Source organism: Myiozetetes cayanensis, unplaced genomic scaffold (genome assembly GCF_022539395.1).
Source record: "Myiozetetes cayanensis isolate MyiCay16 unplaced genomic scaffold, myiCay2020 scf4, whole genome shotgun sequence".
Lineage (NCBI taxonomy): Eukaryota > Metazoa > Chordata > Aves > Passeriformes > Tyrannidae > Myiozetetes > Myiozetetes cayanensis.
In genome coordinates this window covers 69,969,589-69,988,924 of record NW_026087631.1, presented here as the reverse complement: position 1 = coordinate 69,988,924, position 19,336 = coordinate 69,969,589, and the positions used below count along the sequence as shown (strand labels likewise).

At 46.4% G+C, this 19,336-nt stretch overlaps 1 protein-coding gene across 1 annotated transcript; it reads right to left on the bottom strand.

The window, feature by feature from the left end:
- Positions 1–1,490: 1,490 nt before the first annotated feature.
- SLC14A1 (solute carrier family 14 member 1 (Kidd blood group)) lies at positions 1,491–15,119 on the bottom strand. Its single transcript, XM_050329553.1, has 9 exons — positions 15,079–15,119; positions 9,392–9,554; positions 8,481–8,670; positions 7,903–8,031; positions 6,655–6,847; positions 4,712–4,859; positions 3,991–4,125; positions 2,952–3,001; positions 1,491–1,908 (listed from the first exon to the last, which is right to left on the bottom strand). The coding sequence occupies exons 2-9, from the start codon at positions 9,537–9,539 to the stop codon at positions 1,657–1,659; spliced, it is 1,245 nt and encodes a 414-aa protein (XP_050185510.1). The 5' UTR covers positions 9,540–9,554; positions 15,079–15,119; the 3' UTR covers positions 1,491–1,656.
- Positions 15,120–19,336: the final 4,217 nt, after the last annotated feature.

The window sequence follows — 19,336 nt, the reverse complement described above, 5'->3', positions numbered from 1 at the left end:
CCATAAGTGGTACAAATGATCTCTGGAGTGGCAGTCACACAAAAATACTGCTGAGCATCTGAAAATCTGAAACTTCATCAGAATATACTGCCAGCAATTCATCCCAAATATTTTACACTCAGATCCTTGTGATGCTTGGAAAACAGCATGGGTTTTTTTTGTCCACCCCTCGTTCCCCCCAACCCCTCCTCCTCAAAAATCATCAGTAGCACTGTTCCCAGGTTGGATTTTATTTCATCTGCTACAAGAAGAGCAGGGTTAGATTTGCTTTTCCTGGGGCAACATTATTGCATGAAGGGTCATGCCAACTGCAGGACCTGAGGATGTGGAGCATTTTTGGTGAAGGTATCAGCTTCACCATGAAGTGGAGTATCTCTGTGAGCCAGAAAGGTGGTTGAATTAACGCACACTGAGGTGACCATTGCTGGTGGGTGCAAGGTCAGCTTCTCCCCTTCTCCCCCTGCAAACCCCAGGAGCCTGTGCAGAGGTGGGACGTGGCTGGTCTGATGCAGAGCTCTGCTGCTCTGGTCGCCCAACCACCCCCTTCCTACTGTGGGGCAGAGAGAAGTGGCAGAGCAGCAGCTTCATAGAATCTTTTACGAATTGGAAACGACCTCTAAGACCACCCACTCCAACCACTGCCCCCCAGCACTGCCAAGCCCACCACTCACCCCTGCCCCCACATGCCACACCTATGGGGCTTTTAAATCCCTCCAGGGATGGGGACTCCAACGCTGCCCTGGGCAGCTGTGACAGGGATGGATATTGGGACAGCCTGTTCAGTGAAGAAATTCTTTCCCACTATCCAGCCTAAATCTCCCTGGTGCCACGAGAGGCTGTTTCCTCTCATCATGTCCCTTGTTCCCTGGGAGCAGAGCCCGGGTCCCCCCCAAGCTCCACCCTCCTGTCAGGGAGTGGCAGAGCCAGAAGGTTCCCCCCGAGCATCAGCAGAAGGCTGGGACAGAACAGCATTTTGCTGTGTTTGATATTGGTGGTCTGAGGGGGGCAGTGCATATAGAGAGGTCAAGGAGGTCAGCTCAAATTTGTTCTACTTGTGCATAGACTGAACAGAGCCACTTTATTGCACAGGAAAGGGACAGCAGTGACTTTTTTTTTTTTTTGCTGCCCCCTCCTGTGTTAACCCATCACCAAGTTCAAGTATTAAAAAAAAAATATCATGAGATTAACACAAAAATCATGAAAATCGTCCCCATTTTATGCTTGATGGCTGCTAATTCAGATCTCTCTCCACAGGGCTCGAGGTCCTCCAGGTAGAATTCTTCACCACCTGTTTCATACTTGGCAAAGGATACTCTTTATTGCACTTCTCTGCTACTATGAAGCTATCTAAGATGTATCCTATTGCTGTCATTAGCTGGTTTTAGCCATCTATTAAGAGTCCCCTCAGATGCTGAAAGATGCTCTTCATTGCCTTACGTCTGATTGCTGTGCCTTGACTTTCACAAAGAGATTTTTCTTTACAACTTCTATGTGATTTCCCCATTCCTTTATTATTCAAGTGTTTTTTCAGACATATGTGCTTTAAAATCATTACAGGCTTGTCTCGGAGAAGGTCCTTCCAACACAGTTTCTATATCTAATAGAAATTTTGTTCTACTTAGAACAAACAAGGTGTGGTGCAGAAAGTCTGTCCATTCAGAAGGTGATGTTTGACTTTGCAGCACACAAATTACAGTCTATTGAGGAAGCATCTTGTGGTGTTGCCTTAAAAGTCTGCCAAGCATCTCTCTTCTTGAGTTTCCTCATCTTCAGATAATAAGCTCGGTTGGCTTCTGGGTAGGTGACTTTGGAGAGTGGCAGCTTGTAGATGGCAGAGTTGGTCGTGGTTATTAGCAGGAAAGTCAGTGCAGACAAGCAAAAAGACCAGGTTCCTGATGGCACCCCAAACTGCAATGAAAAATAAAAAACAACCTATTCACTGTGTGTCTTTCTTTTATTTGAATAAAACCCAGAGCCAGGTACTTTGGAAAAAGGGTTCTCAAGGGAGTCTAGACCTGGTTTTGCATTGAGCCTTTCCTTAGGGAGGCAGGATTTCTTCATGAGATCTTGACACTGTGCATTAGCCTGCAGTATCTACCAGCTCTGGTGAGAGGGCTGCCCTCTCTTTGTGCATCTACCGTGGCCTTGGATGGACATGAGGCAGGAGTGGGTGGAGATGAGGCAGGAATGGACACCAGAAGCATTCAGCTTTTCCCTGGGCTGTTATATTGATTGTCTTTTGGCAATTGAGAAAGGTAATTAAATCAAATGTAGTGTTTCTTTATACGTGTGGAGTACCCTTTCTCAATTATTTCAGGCACAAAATGTAGAAATGTAAATATTTGAAAGAGAGGAGACCTTATAGCAGCCTGCCAGTGCCTTCAGGGGCTCCAAGAGAGCTGGAGAGGGCCTGCAGTGACAGAACAAGGGGGAATGGCTGCACAGTGACAGAGGGCAGGGTTAGATGGGGCATTGGGAAGGAATTCTTCCCTGTGAGAGTTGAGAGTGGTGAGGCCCTGGCACAGGTTGCCCAGAGAAACTGTGACTGCTGCATCCCTGGAAGTGTCCAAGGCCAGATTGGACGGGGCTTGGAGCAACCTGGGATAGTGAAAGGTGTCCCTGCCCATGGCAGTGGGGGAATGAGATGAGCTTTAAAGTCCCTTTCAACCCAAACCATTCTGGGATTCTGTGGCCTCGTAAGTGTTGAGAACTGAGCTGCGGAAGTTCATTCAAACTCGGAGGAAGAAAACTGATAAGTGATGATTCTAAGTGACCTATTCCAGTGGGAATCACACCATCCCCCCTGGGCAGATAATCACCCCTCTTTGGGATCACTTCTGCCTTTGGCTGAGTTCCTCTCTGCATCTTGGTGTTTTGCCTGACAAGCCAGGGAAAAATACAGTGCTCAGATCTGTTGTTGGAAACCAGACCTTAGCTGATGCACTACTTACCACAGACAGCATGTTGGACACTGCTGCTCCCAGGTAGGCACTGAAGAGTGCTGTGAGAAAGAAAGATAGTTCCTGGTGAGTTCAGCTGCTCACAGAGTAGCACAGCAAGGGCAAACACCTCTCACCCTGCCTTGGGTAGCTCAACCAGTGATCATGACCCTGCCTCAACAGCACCCTCTTAAAGCTCTTTCTTTGGCACTGTGTCCTCTCCAACCTGGAGCCTACAGAAAGGGCAAAACAAACAAACAAACAAACTAACTAACTAACTAACTAACTGGAGTGATGAAAAATGTGCTGTGGAATCAGAGGCTTTTGAAAAATACACTCACAGGGAAAGTATGTAGCTTGATGGATGGGGTTAAATAGGAAAATAACCCTTCCACCCTCATCTGTCCTGCCTCTAGGGCTTGAAGGTGGGTCAATGAGATACAAAGCTAAATCTTTTTTATATGAGCACTGAACGAGCAGTAGTTTCATTCCCAGCTTACTCTGATATTGAAATTTCATATGGAATTGCCTTATAAATAATTCTTCAGTCGTGCTGTGTTACCTAGCTCATGCCTTTGGTATCCATTTCAACAGAATGGGGAATGTGTACTGTCTAACTACAGCTGTGGACTGATCTTGAGCTCCACTTTTCTCAAAGTTTAGGTATGTCCTTCTTCAAAGAAGGAATCTGAGCTGGTATCTCTGACTGGAAAACCCACTACGATTCATCCAGCAACGGAAGTGCAAACACAATAAACATCTCGAAATGGATGGACCAATTTCAAAGAGCTGAGTTAATCAGTGTCCACTGATCACACCTCTTGGTTTTTAAAGGCAACTCTTGGCTGAAAATAAAAGAACAGCTTTTATTTTGTCAGGGCACATTTAAAGCCACGGCTCCAACGCCCGGCTCCATCATTTGACGGCCTCACCTACGCCCATCTGCCCGCCCTGGGGGTGCCCATCTGGCTCCATCCACCTCTACTACAAAAGGCTCTCGAATCACTTCCAAAGGAGGAGTGGCTGAGGTGAGAACCCATCAGGTACTTACCACAGGCAATCGCCAGCAGATGTGTCTGCCAGGTGAGGGCGTAGAACATGCCCCCCATGGCAACGCAGGAGAGGGAGCTGTTGTAGCCCCACAGCCCGGAGTAGATCTGGCTGAACGGCGTTGCTAAGCTCAGCCCTGGAAAAAGTAAGTCAAAAGATGTTGTCACTCCTTGGCCAAAGAGGTGAAAGCAGCGGAGGAATGGCAGGAATCCAGCTTTCCAAGGGTTCTAGCCAGCCATATGTGTGTGGAGTTCCTATTTGTAGCTGTAGTGTTCCAGTCCAAGGCCAAAGCCACTTTAATCTGATGAAGCCATGGCAGAGCTTCCCTGAGCTGAATTTGGCGATGTGATCTCAACAGCAGATGTATGAGCCTGTGTGTGAACCTTAAATGCATCCCCTGGGGCCCACACATCCACACTGATGGCTATGACTTTTTTAGTCTGCTCCTAAACCCACCAGAATATGTCCAGAAATTAAGTATTTCATGGGAAAAATTAATCTCAGGCCAAAATACGCTTCTGAAGGTTTCCACCATCATAAGACAAGGCAAGAGAATGGGGAAGTCAATCAAAAGAATTCTTAAAAGAGAAGTCTATGTACGGTTTGTTTTTTCAAGCAGTTCTCCAATGGAAGAAAAAATTGTAAGTATTCTACTTATTGCAGTTCCTCTTTTGTTCTCCAAGCTTTTATATAAATCTGTGACACAATTCAAATCACCTTACCTGCCAGCATCCCCACTCCTGAGCCGATCACTGCATGCAGAAAAATGAGTGGGGAAGAGATAAATAAAGCCACCAGGAAAATTCCCCCGGTCCAAGGATTGTCACAACCATAAACCTGACCCACACCGACTGGAATAGATTGCAGGAGCTGTAAGAATTAAAAAAAAAAAAAGAAAAAAAATAAGCAAAACCAACCAACCAACCAACCAACAAACAAACAAACCAAGACAAATTTTAATTTGTTACCAGCTTTATAACTTTTTGGGTTTTAATCTATTTTTCTTGGCCAGTTTGGCATTTGCTGGATGCAGCCTGTCTTTCTAAGTGGAGCATTTGGATGCCTCTTGGGAGACATTTCCACAGGGTTTCCCCTTCTATGAAAATGAGTTATGACTTGCTCCCTAGCCACGAGATCCTCTGCCAGGTTTTTGGCCTTATATCACAGATAAATATTTTGTGAAAGTGTTTACTCGTCATATTTGCCCCTGCTGCTGACTGGGCCATTTTTACATACCCAAATGATCCACGACAGGGAGCCCAGGGCATGGAAGTGCTCAGGTAGATGATGCCTTTGAGAGGACATTCCCCTCTGACTGGGCAGATCAGTGCCAAGGGTGATATGGCCAATAATGGCTTGGTCAGAATTAAGAGACTTTACTCAGGAAAGGCTTTATTCCTGATTTAGTTATAGACTTGAAACTCCCTTGGGATTCACTGGGAATGTGAATGCAGTGGCTGAGTTGGTGGGACAGAGCCCAGCTTGGTCACAGCTTAGAGGTGGTTTTGAGGCACTTTTCCAATTATGATCCCCATAAAATTATGCACCAGGGTAAGTGTTCCGAAATGTCACTTTTGGGTTGATATTTAGTGTCAATTAACTTCCTTTTCTTAATCACTCCCTGGGAATCCCTCAAAATAGTCTGCTGAGCCTTGGGGAAAAGCAGTTACTCTAGTATCTGTATGGTTTATAGTGTTCAACTATAAAACCTTTCTTTGGGAAGTTCCCACTTGAATACAAATTAAAAAATGTATGAATGTGTGCCTGCACCCATTTGTAACTATTCTACCATTGTAGTATCTACTTGCTCATGCCTGATTAGGAAGATGCAATTTTATAAACACTCTACTTGAAAAACTCAAATTGCCCCGTGAGTTAACTGGAAGTCTCAGCTCAACCTTAGCTATGGGGAGGTGATCAGTTGCCCACAGAAATGGGTAATTAGATTCCAGAGACTCTTTGAAGATTTAGACCCAACTGCAAATGGAAGATACCAAAAAGGTTTGCGTTCTTCAGCTGTCAAAAATGTTCATTCCTAGAGTAAACATTTACATTTTGGATAACAGCCATCTCATGAAACAAATTTTGTATTGCCAGGCCATCTGACAGTAACAAGGAAGGTGGGCCTGTTGGGATGAGTCCAGAGTGACAAAGATGCTCCCAGGGCTGGAGCCCCTCTGCTCTGGAGCCAGACTGGGAGAGCTGGGGGGGTTCACCTGGAGAAGAGAAGGCTCCAGGGAGACTCCAGAGCCTCTTCCAGGGCCTAAAGGGGCTCCAGGAGAGCTGGAGAGGGAGTTGGGACAAGGGCCTGGAGTGACAGGACAGCGGGAATAGTTTCCCACTGACAGAGCACAGGGTTAGATGGGATATTGGGAAGAAATTCCTCCCTGTGAGGGTGGGGAGGCCCTGGCATGGGTTGCCCAGAGAAGCTGGGGCTGCCCCTGGATCCCTGGAAGTGTCCAAGGCCAGGTTGGATGGGGCTTGGGGCAACCTGGGATAGTGGAAGGTGTCCCTGCCCATGGCAGGAGGGGAGGAATGAGATGGTGTTTAAGGTCCCTTCCAAACCAAAAACCTTCCAAACCGGGATCCTATAAAGGAATATAATACATTTCTGTAGTGGTTTCATTTGTAAGGGAAGAAAACTGCTGTCTTTAAGACAACCTACCATTGTGATTTCAGCATCTGTCCAGGTGATGTTTGGTGTTGCTGTTGCAGGCTGAATGACAGTGGTAGGGAAGAAGAGGTTGTGTGGTCCTGATGCAGCCAGATAGAGGGTCAAGGCCAAGTTGAAAGGCAAAGTGAGAACAGGCAGGTCCCACTTACAGAAGACTGAAGCTAAAGCACTGGTGAAAATAGGGCTGAAAGGAGAATAAAATGGTCTCACTGGTCAGCTAGGCAAAAAACTCACCAGAACCAAATCCAACCATAAACCCAACTGCAGCAAATTTAGCCTATTTACTTTAAATCTGTTTAATTCCTCAGTCTTTCTGATCAAATCAGACACATGACAGAGTCACCCCATAAATTTCCTACCCTTTCCCAGGCAGTTATAAATGTCCAGATTCCTGTCACATTATAGAATATATATGGTGAATTTGGTGAGCATGAAGGAGACAAGATCCAATGATTTAATAGAGGTATTCCCCAGCTCAGTCCCAGTGTTCACCTTTTTTTTTTTTTTCCTTCAGCACTTGAACTGGACTGAATACAGGACACCTTTGCCAGGTCTGAGGGAACTGTGAATGTGGCCGTGTGCCCTTGCTCGAGCTTGTGAATCAGAAGTAAAAGCTGATACCAAAGTGACTGTAACACTACATGAACTTCAGGCAGACAAATTTTATGTGTGGTTTCAGCAATCTGCAACTGGACATTTTGGGGTCAAAGACCACCTTTCAGAATTTTTTGCTGTCCAAATGCCTAGAGGATTATTGTGTCATATATATGAGTAAAGTATTATTAGTTGTTTGTTTTGATTAGCGTCAACCACCGTGTCCTGGGACCACTGAACAGCCTCTGTGCCTGGAGAAGTAAATTTTCATGACATTTTTATATGGTGGCTTAAATAGATGAAACACTTGTGGTTGATGACAATGGGGAATGGCGAAAATAATGTTCCTCTTGAAACAAAAATGAATTGACTCATCAGAGCAATATGACTCACATTTAGAGTATTGAATTACGTGTGATCAGCCATCGATTTTCCTTCTCCCCACTGGGCTTATTTGCGATTATGTGGGTATTTTTATTTGTTTCTGGATTACATTTGAGTTCAAAAGTGCAAATAACGACACGGATTTAGCAGTGTGTTAGCCGTGTTTCCTTTCCATTGGACTGTGCATGGAAATACAACAGCTCAGTCTCAGTGTGGGGACACTGGGGTTGGAAAAATAAGCAGAGGGGCCATCTGACTTACCAGGTCATGGACAGCAGTGCTATGGGCAGCAGGAGCCACCAGTAGTAGTCCCCCTTAGCAGAGAAGACGGCCATAAGTGATCCCACCAGGATCCCGTTGTATCCATACAGGCCGGCTGCTATGGCTGACCTGTGGGAAGGCGAACAACAACTACCTTGAAATCTCCTCACCTGAGAAGGCTTTGCTTGCATCACCCCCCCTCCGACCCCACTCAGCTGTGACTCTGTGTGATGAAAACCTGCCAGGACTCATCCACCGACGTTCAATTTCGCACATTTGATCCTGTGTGCCCTCAGCAACTTCGGTAGGTGTGCCCAACACCCCTTTGCAACAGGTGCAGCCGGTGGGAAGCTCTGTCTGGTCCTGCTAGACCGGATACGTGGCCAGTGAAGGCTGGATCATGCAATCATAGCAGGTTTGGGTTGGAAGGAACCTTAAAGATCACCTACTTCCAACCCCCTGCCAGGGACAGGGACGCCTTCCTCTACGTTCAGGCTTCTCATCCACATCACGTGTTTAACACATAAGTCAGCACTGAAGTGCCCACCTGCTTCTGAGAGGGAAAAGGATGGACTTACCTGTCCTGACCCAGAATGAGTGCTGTTAAGGTGGAGACAACTGTGCCCAAACACGCTGTGAGTGCCCACCAAGGGTTCTGCAGCACAAAGCCAGCAAGGACGATCAGCCCACTGAGGGGGTTGTTGACAAACATCACCTGGGATATCCCACGCAGCACCCAGTCAAAAAACTGGATCATGAGAGGTTTATCTGGAAGATATCAAAATAAAACATAAAACAAGCCCCCTAAGGTACACAGATGGTACTGATTCGGGATGTATTTTTGAAACTCAGGAAGAGTTCTGGCGGTGGGACTTGGCACCAGGACTGAAGCAATGAATCAACAAGACTGTAAAACCTGACTGGGATTTATTATGGCCTATACTGCAGCCTTACAGCTGGAAAACTGAGATGAACGGCGTGGTTGCCAGAACCCCGTGTTATAAAGTACCCTGGACTGGATTCATATGAACCAGCTAATTTATGATGTCTGTGGCTCAGATGGCAAATCGTATGTGTATCCCACTGCTGATTTATTGAGGGGACCAAACGCACCTACCTATGTGTAATTTAACTTCACAGTGGCATTAGGCTTGACAGAAACTGCTCAGCTGAAAGGACATGGAGTGTTATGAAGAATGGCAGAGCCCGGAATAACCATCTGGGGCTATGTTCTGTGGGACTAAATTCCCTTTGTACATGGCTTGTTGGGAGGTAAATGTCATCTCAGACATCCTCAAGATTTAAGCCGTATGTGAATCTCTGCACAAAGCTGATTTTTTTTTCACCCCTACAAAACAGATATAAATCAGGCTAAAGGTAGTTTCTGTACTACTCTGACCTGAATCACATAGCTGAGAAGTTAGTTATTACTCCTTGGATGTATTTTTGATTTGGAATCCCCTAATTACTCGTGATGAAGGAGCTTTACCTTTTAGCCAGGCTCCAAATTCCTTCATGTCTCCAGTGATGTACCCAACAGCTTTGCAGACTCTCTTCCCACCTTTGCTCAGTGGATTCTGCCTCATTGGCTTTCTTTCCCCCATGGTGTCTATCTTGACATCAACAATGTTTTCCATGTTGTTGTTCTGGCCCTTTGGTAAAATCAAAGGGAAAAAGAAAACAAAACAGTTTGTTGTAATGCCTCTTGCTGGTTCCTGTTTATTCTCTCTACCACATATTATTGCTCACCATGTGCTACTTTGGAGCCAGGAAGAGGAAAGTCCTTATTCTGAACACCTGATTCTCATGTCTCCATGAACTTATGCTCTGTCCTTCCAGAATTCCATGCAGTCATAGATTTGAACACCACAGGGAATGTGTTTGTCATGGTGTTTCACCCGATTTTAACGCCCCTCTCATCTATACCATGTTTTTCTGGAAATCAAGCAGCTCTTGATTTAAAGGGTGGTTTCAAAAAAAGCAAGACAGCATTAGAGGGCACTGGCTTCACAGAGGTTGAAGTTTACCTCAAGATTCAGCTTGACAGAGATCCACCCCATATAAAAAGACATTTCAGTCATTAGGTTTCCTCTGCTGCATAACCTGTATTTGAATTTGTCCATCAGCCATCAATAAAAGGCACCTAAAGCTGGGTTTATGGGTGTCTGTACTGTCACCTATTGGGATCAGCCTCCCTCATGGGCTTAGCCTGAGGGATGTCCATGGTGCCTTATTCCATTACTCACATGCATTCATACATTTCCCTTCTCAACAGAACTTCACTTTTAGCTGCCCATCTTTAGAAGTACCCAGCACTGATCCAACAGCCTAAAGGCCAAATTCACAGTGCTTGCCTTCCACTCTGCCTCAGTCACGTTGCTTTGTTTTCTGCCAAGCCAAGATAGGGGACCACATTTTGGAAGCTGCAGTAAGCCCTAAGGGACTAATGAAAAGACACTTATTAAATTCAGCAGGTACTCTAAGAAGATTGAAATAAGGTTATAGGTCAAACAAAGGTGTTTTGGGCCTACATAAGGCATTTGGGGTATCCACGCAGGGCTGGCAGAGATGGGGTTCCCTACGGGACACACTCCCTTTGGAGAAGGAGCTGTTGGAAACCCCTTTGGCACCTCATACAGCTCTAGACAGGCTTTTTCAGGCTGTAAGTCTCTGGATCAGAGATTTATACCTAACTGTAAACACTGGATTTCAAAAACAGTTTCCTATAGCCAAATGGTTATTTGTCTAGGAGCCAGCTCTCAATACGAAGCCAGCAAATTAAAAACAGCCAAACCTTTCCCTGGAGAGTACTCTGTTTCCTGAAGAGTAGGACTAATTCTTGGTAATTATCAAGGCAAAGAAAACACAAGACAATGTGTGTTGTTGGGTGAATACAGAACCAGACCTGCTTCAGGTCTCACTGGTGAGTATTGGCTTGTGCAAAAAAGCAATTAATTTAGGTAGGGGGTCGATAGCCTAAACAGGATGATAGAAACACATAAACATTGAATTAGTCCTTGACTCACTTGAAACTTCAGTAAAAGCCTTCCTAGTAGCTCGGGTAGAGAATCCATACTTCAGAAACACAGGTGCTAGGCACTGAAGGTTAAGCAGCCTCACCCCTGGGCATTACACTTCCAGACCCAGACTTGTGGTTAAGCAGCTCTGAGTCTGTGTAGGGGAATGGGTTGTTAATGCACATCCTGGCTAGTTTCTTTCTGTGTGTTACAGGAGGATTGGTGGTCACCTTACAGGATGCAGTAAATATCTGCACAAATAAGAAACAGACGTTTTGGGCCTTCTAGAAGAGCCCAGCTAATATAAGGATAGGTTCCCCATGAGATGCTGATTTCAGGACTGGTATGCAGAAGGGTGTTGAATTTGACTTTGTGGAGGACACAAAGGCAAGGACCTTAAACGAAAAGGTTAAGGAAGAAAAGAAAAGGAGAAAAGAGTTTCAAGGGATGGTGTCTTGGTGCTGGAAGGCTTTTTCCTGGCTCAGTTATAATTCATTACCTTGATTCATTAACCTTTGCTTTTCTCATTTTTTATTCTGAAATAATGGAATAAGTGAATTGGATGCACTTCCAGCTAAATCAAAATTTCCGGCCAAGATAAATGCTCCTCATTTGGTGAAAGTGCATTTACATTTTCCATTTAAAGAATCTTCCTCTTTAGTTAGGCTTTCCCTGTTGCTAACCTGCAAAGCCAGGTGCTGGTGCACTGCAGAGTGATGCTGTGTGACCCACGCCCAAGGCTGAGGACCTGGAGCGGGATGCTGCAGTGTGGGGTGCAGTGTGCATGTGAAGAGGTGTTGGAGTCACTGATCCACTTGCACAGTGGAGAAATAAAAAAAAAAAAATCAAGTTGAGGGCCCTAATTTGTCAAAAACTGATGTATTGCTTTGCCATATAAAGGCAGTCAAGTGCAAACTGCAAGTCTGAGCCAGCAGGACTCCTTTGCTGTGGGTTCCCATGGGCAGGAATGAAGTCAGCTCAACGCACTTGGCATGGCAAAAACACCAGGTGACCTGGTGAGTCACTTCCACTAAGCTGTTTCCAGCTTGATCCCCGATGAAGGCTGTGTCAGTACTCTGCATACCTGTCCTTCTGGAGTATCCAAAGTCCCAGGGACTGTGGGGTGATCACAGTTACCCTCTGGCCCACAGTGCTGGTCAAACTCATGTTCACTATGTCACAGAATCATAGAATCATAGAATACTTTGGGTTGAAAAAGACTTTTAAAGGTCACCTAGTCCAGCCCCCAGAAAGTCCCAGTCTATCAAGGGATGTATCGCTCTGGAGAGGGATCAGGTGCCACCTTTCCTATCTGTTTAGCAGTGCATGCAGTGACAGGACAAGTGGGAATGGCTTTCCACTGACAGAGAGTAGGGTTAGATGGGATATAGGGAAGAAATTCTTCCCTGAGAGGGTGGTAAGCCCTTTGCCCAGGTTGCCCAGAGAAGCTGTGGCTGCCCCATCCCTGGAAGTGTCCAAGGCCAGGCTGGATGGGGCTCTGAGCCACCTGGAATAGTGGAAGGTGTGCCTGGTGGCAGGGGGTGGAATGAGACGATCTTTAAGGTCTCTTCCAGCCCAAACCATTCCATGATTATAGAAGGTGTCCCTGCCCATGGCAAGGTGGATTGAGACTACATGGTCTTCAAGGTCCATTCCAACCCCTTAATAGTGTCTGATTCTATGACTGTTTACATGCTAAGGACTGTTTACATACATTGTTATGGAACAATTTCCTCAGCTGCAGAGCAGCCTGGTGGGAAATGGGTAGGCCAGGAGGACCTTTGGTTTCTGGTGGGGTCTTCACGGAACTGTAAAGACCCAGATCCAGCCCCACTGGTTTTGTGGTCTTCCTGAAACCCATTCCAGGCGCTGCCTCCTGCGTGGGGGTGTTTGGCTGTCACCACTGCCCTGAGGTTTGCCCCATCTGTCCCAAACACAGAACATGGAGGACTTGCACTACTTCTGCTTAGTTGTCCAATGAAAATATAAGGATATGGCGAACCACTTCAAAACTGGCACCAGCATTGAATTTTTCAGGACTTTTTAAAATAATTTTTGGACTTTTTACAAAGCAGTACCTGCCACATAAGCTCAGATGAAAGATTTGTTAACATGTTACCTTGCTCTAGGGTATTTGAGGTATTTGAGAAAGGAGAGAATACAAAAGTTGTCTTATCTCAAAATTACGGAGATGTTCAGAGAATTTTAAGACAGTGATGTCTGAATGTTAATTTAAACTCAAGTGTGCATGTTCTGATGGGGATTGCATGAAGACCAGTCTGCAGCAGGTCTTTTGAAGACCTGCTATTGAAGTTATGATAACATGTGGTTTTCACTCAGAGTGCCTTTTTTTTTTTTTTTTTTTCCTTAGTGCACAAAGGAAGGAAATAGAAACAATTACAAAAGGAGCCCAGAGAAGGTGGGAACAAACTGCTCGGCTTCTGCAGGGGGGTAGGTTTGGTAATTTTTTTTTTTTTTTTAATGTCATATTCTTAACAGGGGACTAAGTCCTGTCCTCAGACAGGTCGAAGCTGGTGTGAGCTCCCGGTTCTGGTGTGTAAGTGGTGAGATACAGGAGCTGCAGCAGGACCCAGGCAGAGCCAGTCTGCATGTAATTTTCATCCCAGTGGTGCAAGGACTGATTTGTGCTCTGCTGTGAGTGCAGAGGAACTACCTAAAACTATTATTTTTTCCACGGGAAGAGAGAGCTTCCCATGAAACAAAACAGAAGACAGAAAGAAAGATGTTCCTCTTTCATGCAGATGTAAACCATCACAGGGCCGGGTCGCTAATCTCTTGTTGGTTTTTTTTTTTTTAACCACGTTTTCAGAGTTAATAAATGCCCTGCAGCCAAAGCGCTGACGTTATGCAACTTTGTGTCTCCCTAAATCAATTTTCCTTCCACTTGTGTACACTTCCTCCATGCCATGCCGTGCCCTGCCGTACCCGCGGCATCCCAGCGATGCCTCGTTAAAGCTGCCGCGGAGCCGGGGCTGCTCTCCTGCCACATCGGGGCCGGCAAACACTCCTTTATTCACCTGCTGAAGCGGAGACAAACCCGGCCACACACCCATTATGTGCTATGCGTGGTAAGAGCGGTGTGGTGCTTGCATCTGGGAGAGGAATAGAGCCTTTAATGTGGCTGGTTAACACTCCCAGGTCATATAATAGGCGCTTCCAAGCTGGTGCTGGATGCTGGGCTTTCCCCCTCATCTCTGCAAATGCAGCGGCGTTACCTAGTATTTTCTCTTCTTTCTGGAATTTTCCTCCCTCCCCGCCAAAATTCGTGGTTTCTCCGTAAATCGAGAGGGTTTAAATTGCGGGGTGGTTGGTATTTGTTTGTCCAAGGACCTGCCACCGCACAATTGCGGCCATTGTATCTCTCGCATTCTCTGGATTGTTGCCGTGAAGTCTGCGGGGCAGCCAGCTCTCTGTGTGCAGCCTGTTTTTAGAGGAATTCCTGCATCCGAATACAATAGGAGGAAAGGGCCGTATTCTCAGCAACTCTAGTTCCAGCACAGGCTGTGTAATGTTACCAGGGGTTTAGTAAAGCCGGATTAGCGTTGTGTTGTGCATAGGAGCACAAGCATGCACAAGCACACTCCTCCAAACAGAGAGATTGTAATGCACTTGACCCTCACTGGGGGGAAAAAAAACCCCACAAACCTTCAGGTTTTCCCGTAGAAGATACATTTCAAAGTGTTAGTTCAAAAGAAGGCTTATCCTTCAGATTCAAATATTCATTAAGCCCATCCGCAATTCAGTTTTCAGAGATGTGTCTCTCGGGGACAGAGGAATACAGAGACATCATCACATTAACTGTGTATTATGACTATCTGGGAATTTTTCATTTTGCAGAATAGAAAGGCAGTAAAAGATGTTAAAGAGTTCCAGTTATTTTATTTTTTCTTTTCTCTTTTTCCTCAAAAGTTCACCCAGCTGGGCTAAGCAGTACTAATAAATCCTCACTCTGCTAGAAGCTTCTCAATAATTGATATTGTGACATTCCCTGCTCCTGAGCCTTACCAGTTGTCCTTCAGCAGGACTGATCAAATGCTGTTTGTCAGGTGCTTTGAGGGAGAGGAGGGACCCAGGTAAGTCAGTAACGGGGTGCATGTTTACTGCTGTGCATTAAAAGGAATGAACAGAGTGCTCTTACCTCTCTGATGAGCTCAGGGGTAGCTGTTGCTTTGCTGAATAGGAAAGAAGGAAAGTAGGGAGAAAGAAAATGTCTCACCAGCTTATATAGGCTAGCATGGCTCCTGTCCTGACATTACTAATTAGTTTGTTTCTCCTCCCACTCTGTGAGCTCCAAGCGAATGTTAAGAAGGTTCCCCTTTGAATTCTCCACCTTTCCTCCTGCTCTGTCCTGGGTCTCGTGCCAAAAGCCTCTCCAAACGTCCTCTTCCCTGCTGCTTTTTTTTTTTTTTGCTTTGTATTTTTTTTTGTTGTTAGTTCTCCTTTAACTCAATCCTTTCTCCTCTCTACTGCTTAAAATGACTGAAGGCTTTAAACTGGACTCTCAGTGTACCTGAGCTCAACCTCCCCAGCATTATTCTCCTTATCTAACACAACTCAGCATCCTTCCCTCTCAAAACTCTGACCTGGAAATGTGCCTCACAGCACATTTTGTGTTCAGCAACCTGTCAGAGTTTTCCTTTTTCTGAGCAGTTTTCAGAAGCATGATTCTGTTAACACAGTGCAGTGAAAGACCTGGTGACCTTCCATTGTTTAATGTTTTTTTTAATTAACTATATGAGAAATTAATTTTTTTTTTTAACCTGTCCTCCCTTGATCATTGGATGAATCTGGAATATCAGAAATGTGGCATATTCAAGAGGTTTATAAGGCTGTGAAAGTGTTGTGAAAGGCAAAGAAGAGGCTGGAGAGGGAAGTATTGAGAGAGTGAGTTATAGGAGAAAGGGCAGAAAGAAGCTACTGAAGTTAAGAAACCTGTCAGGCTAATTTAAACCATGGTATAATTCACTTTGGGACTCTTTTACAGTGAAGAGTTAGGGAGGCAACCCTGCAAATTCACCTGGGTGCTGGAGGGAATGGTTTATTGTTGAACCAGAACCCATCTAGCTTTGTGACTCCGCTTCCTCCAGCCCCATGGGAACAGCCTCAGCATCCACACGGTGTTATTCTCACCGTGACCGTTCCCAGAGTCCATCTCTTTTGATGGAGATGTTTTTAACAGCCAGCTGGACTTTTTCTCCCCTAAGAGAGGGGCATCTGACATAAGTTGTCAGTGACGCTGCGTGAGCAAGGCTTCCTCTGATCAGACAAGCACTAGCCCTTGTGAGTGAGCCAGACACCGTCATCCTCTGACTTTGCAGCCAGCAGTACATATTACACAGAATTTTGCAGGGGAAGCTGCATCATGCCAGTGCAGTAAATTTTTGTCCCTTTACTAATAATTTCTCCTCAGGCTGCCTTTGCTTTATCGCTGGTAGAATGAACCCTTGCATCTCAAAAGAAGGGAAATGCATTGGGTGATTTGGATGGGAGAGCCTCCTAGGGAGTGTGTTCGGGTTGAGTTTTAGGCTTCACACGTCTCCTGTTCCAGGGATGCTCAGGCCTGGCTTCAAGTTACTTGAAACAGCTTCTTTTCAGCTCTTTGTCAATGGGTGCAGCACAGGGGACAGGCAGGATTTGTTGCTGTGCCGCCTCCACCTGCAGAACTGTGTGGTGGTTCTTCCCTCCCGGGAATCCCAGAGTCATGGAATGGTTTGGATTGGAAGGGACCTTAAAGCTCATCTGTTAATACTTCCCTGCCATGGGAGGGGGTGTGTGCAACCTTCCACTAGAGCAGGTTGCTCCAAACAACCTTCCACTGGACCAGGTCGCTCCAAGCTCCATCCAGCCTGGCCTTGGACACTTCCAGGGATGGGACGGCCACAGCTTCTCTGGGCAGCCTGTGCCAGGGCCTTGTTCTGTCGCCACATGTGCTCGTACAAAGGAACCAGATTTAGGACTGCTCTGTCTGATTCTGGTGCCTTAATGAGGTGTTTGACAGGTTGCAGTGACACACAGAAAAGCCACTGGCTGACGGGTCAGTGATGGATATCTTGGAGCGATGCATTGTTCAGATTATCAGGGCTGGTTAATAAGTAACAGGATCACAGTCTGCTGATTCCTGCGTGGGAATGAGGTCCCTGGCATCAGCCTGCCCTGTGAGATAGAGGCAGAGCAATGGAGATCTCCACTGCCATGTGACGGGCTCACTGGATCCCGGGTTCAGCCGGCTACCGGAGGGTTTTATTCATGTACTAACTGCCTTAGGGAATCAATAAATTTCCAGAAATTTACCTTCTGGAAAGGTCCAGACGAGATCCCATCTTGAGTGCTGGAGTCAGGTGCAGGAATGCCTGCCTGGAGCTGTGTGCCTTGGGCAGGAAAAGCACTCCTGGTTGCCTGAGGACTGAGATACCCTACAGGATCGATGTAGAAAGGTGGCTGTGATATAAAACCTCCCATTTATATCTCAATCCATACCAATTCAGGTGCTCATCACTTAACCTTCAGTGCTGGGCGCTCAAGGATTTAGGTGTCTCCTGCCATTTGGACTTTGGGATTCAGAGGTGGAAGGCCCAACCAGCAGTGCCAGTTCTTTGCCAAAAGGATCGAGGTGTGCCACGTGCCTGTTATGTAGCTGTCAGGTATCACCTGCCTGGGAGTGGGCCACCAGCTCTGGGTGACGGTGTAATTAATGCAGGATGTGCAAACTGATCTTTCAGGGAACACTTACAGGTGAGTAGTGAGTTGCCTCTTGATTTTAGGCATCAGCGTGAAGACCACTGGGTGCTGAGGACACGGCTGCTGGTGTTGGTGTCTGACAGCTAAGTTCTGTGTGGTTTAGGACGTCTGAATCTATGACTTGCCTCACCAGCTCTCTGCCGGCAAAGCTGGTTGATGTGTTTCTTCTGCACGCTGTGCTCTGTGGGAAGGTTCTCTTCAGAGAACACCCCTTGGACCAAGCCCAGCGCTTGACATGGTCAGAACAGGGGTTGGTCGTTGGATCTCAACCAGGCAGAGCACCTGAAGAATGCCTGAATGATCCCTGACTGGTTTAGCTCGCCAGGCAGGAGCTGTCTGGTTGGATTAGCTGGGTACGGTGCCTGAACAGGTCAGCTGTGCCTGGAAAGACTCCAAGGGCCCTAATCCAGCTTCACACGCTCTGGCTTCACGCCTCTCTCAAGGCTCAGTGGCCTTCAAGAAGAGGTGCACTGAAACCCACTTGGTAGCAGATTGCCTTTTACTGCTGGTTTTGGCCGTGCTCCTCGGCTCAGGTTGTACTGCAGGGATTAGGTCTGCACTGGGAGCCACATCAGCTCTTGGATTCCAGCAAGTGCTTCAGTAAATCCTCTGCAGATTGCTAAAACTCAGGCCCTGGTCTACCTTTGCTGGGTTAGGCTGTGGAAAAGTGGTATGCGTACAATATTTATGGGCTCCTTGCCATCCCACTTTGGTGGTCCTTTGCTGGACGTGCTGGGTATGACCCTGCCCTTTGCTGAGAAGCTCCAGAGTGGACACTACACACTAGGTATGTGTCACCAGTGATGAGTAAAAGGGAAGGATCACCTCTCTTGATATGCTGATATTTCTCCTAATGAAACCAAAGAAGATGTTGGCTTCCTTGCTGCAAGGACACACTGCTGGATTGTGGTCACTTTGGTGACCACCAGGGCCCCCCAGGGCCTCTTCTGCCATGGTCATTTCCAGCTGGATGGCCTCAGTCATGTACTGGTGCATGGAATTGTTCCTCTCCAGATTTAGAATTTCGCACTTCTCTTTCCCGAACTTCATCAGCTCCTTGTCAGCCAATTTTTCCAGCTTGCTGAGGTCCCTCTGGATGGCAACAGAACCCTCTGGTGTACCCAACACTACTCCCAGTGTTATACCTTCCCCAGATTTGGCAAGGATGCACTCTGCTCCAACACCCTGGTAATTAATTAGGATGTTAAACTTATTAGCCATGGGTTACAGCACTAGTGACTGGCCTCTACCTGTAATTTGTGTCACTGATTATAACCCTTTGAGCCCAACCATTCAGCCAGTTTTCAATCCAACTTTCTATCCACTTATCCGGCTCATACTCCATTAAGTTGTCCATGAGGATGTTATGGGAGAGAGTGTCAGAACCAGGTGATGCTCCAAAATTGCTCTGGTAAGATAAGAAACCTTTGAAGCCCACCTAGTGTAGTCTCTTGTTGTAAGACTGACTAGGACCCACTTCCAGAATTTTTCACAGTCTGTGGTTCCTCTGGAGGTGTGTGGAGAGGTGGCAGTGGTAATGGAGGTATGGCAGGAGTGGGAGATAACCACAGGGTGTACTGAGGGAGAGTGATGCTTACCATGTGCTGAGTAAGGAGACAGCTGCTCTGGCCAGTAAGGATTGACCTGTGTGACCCCCA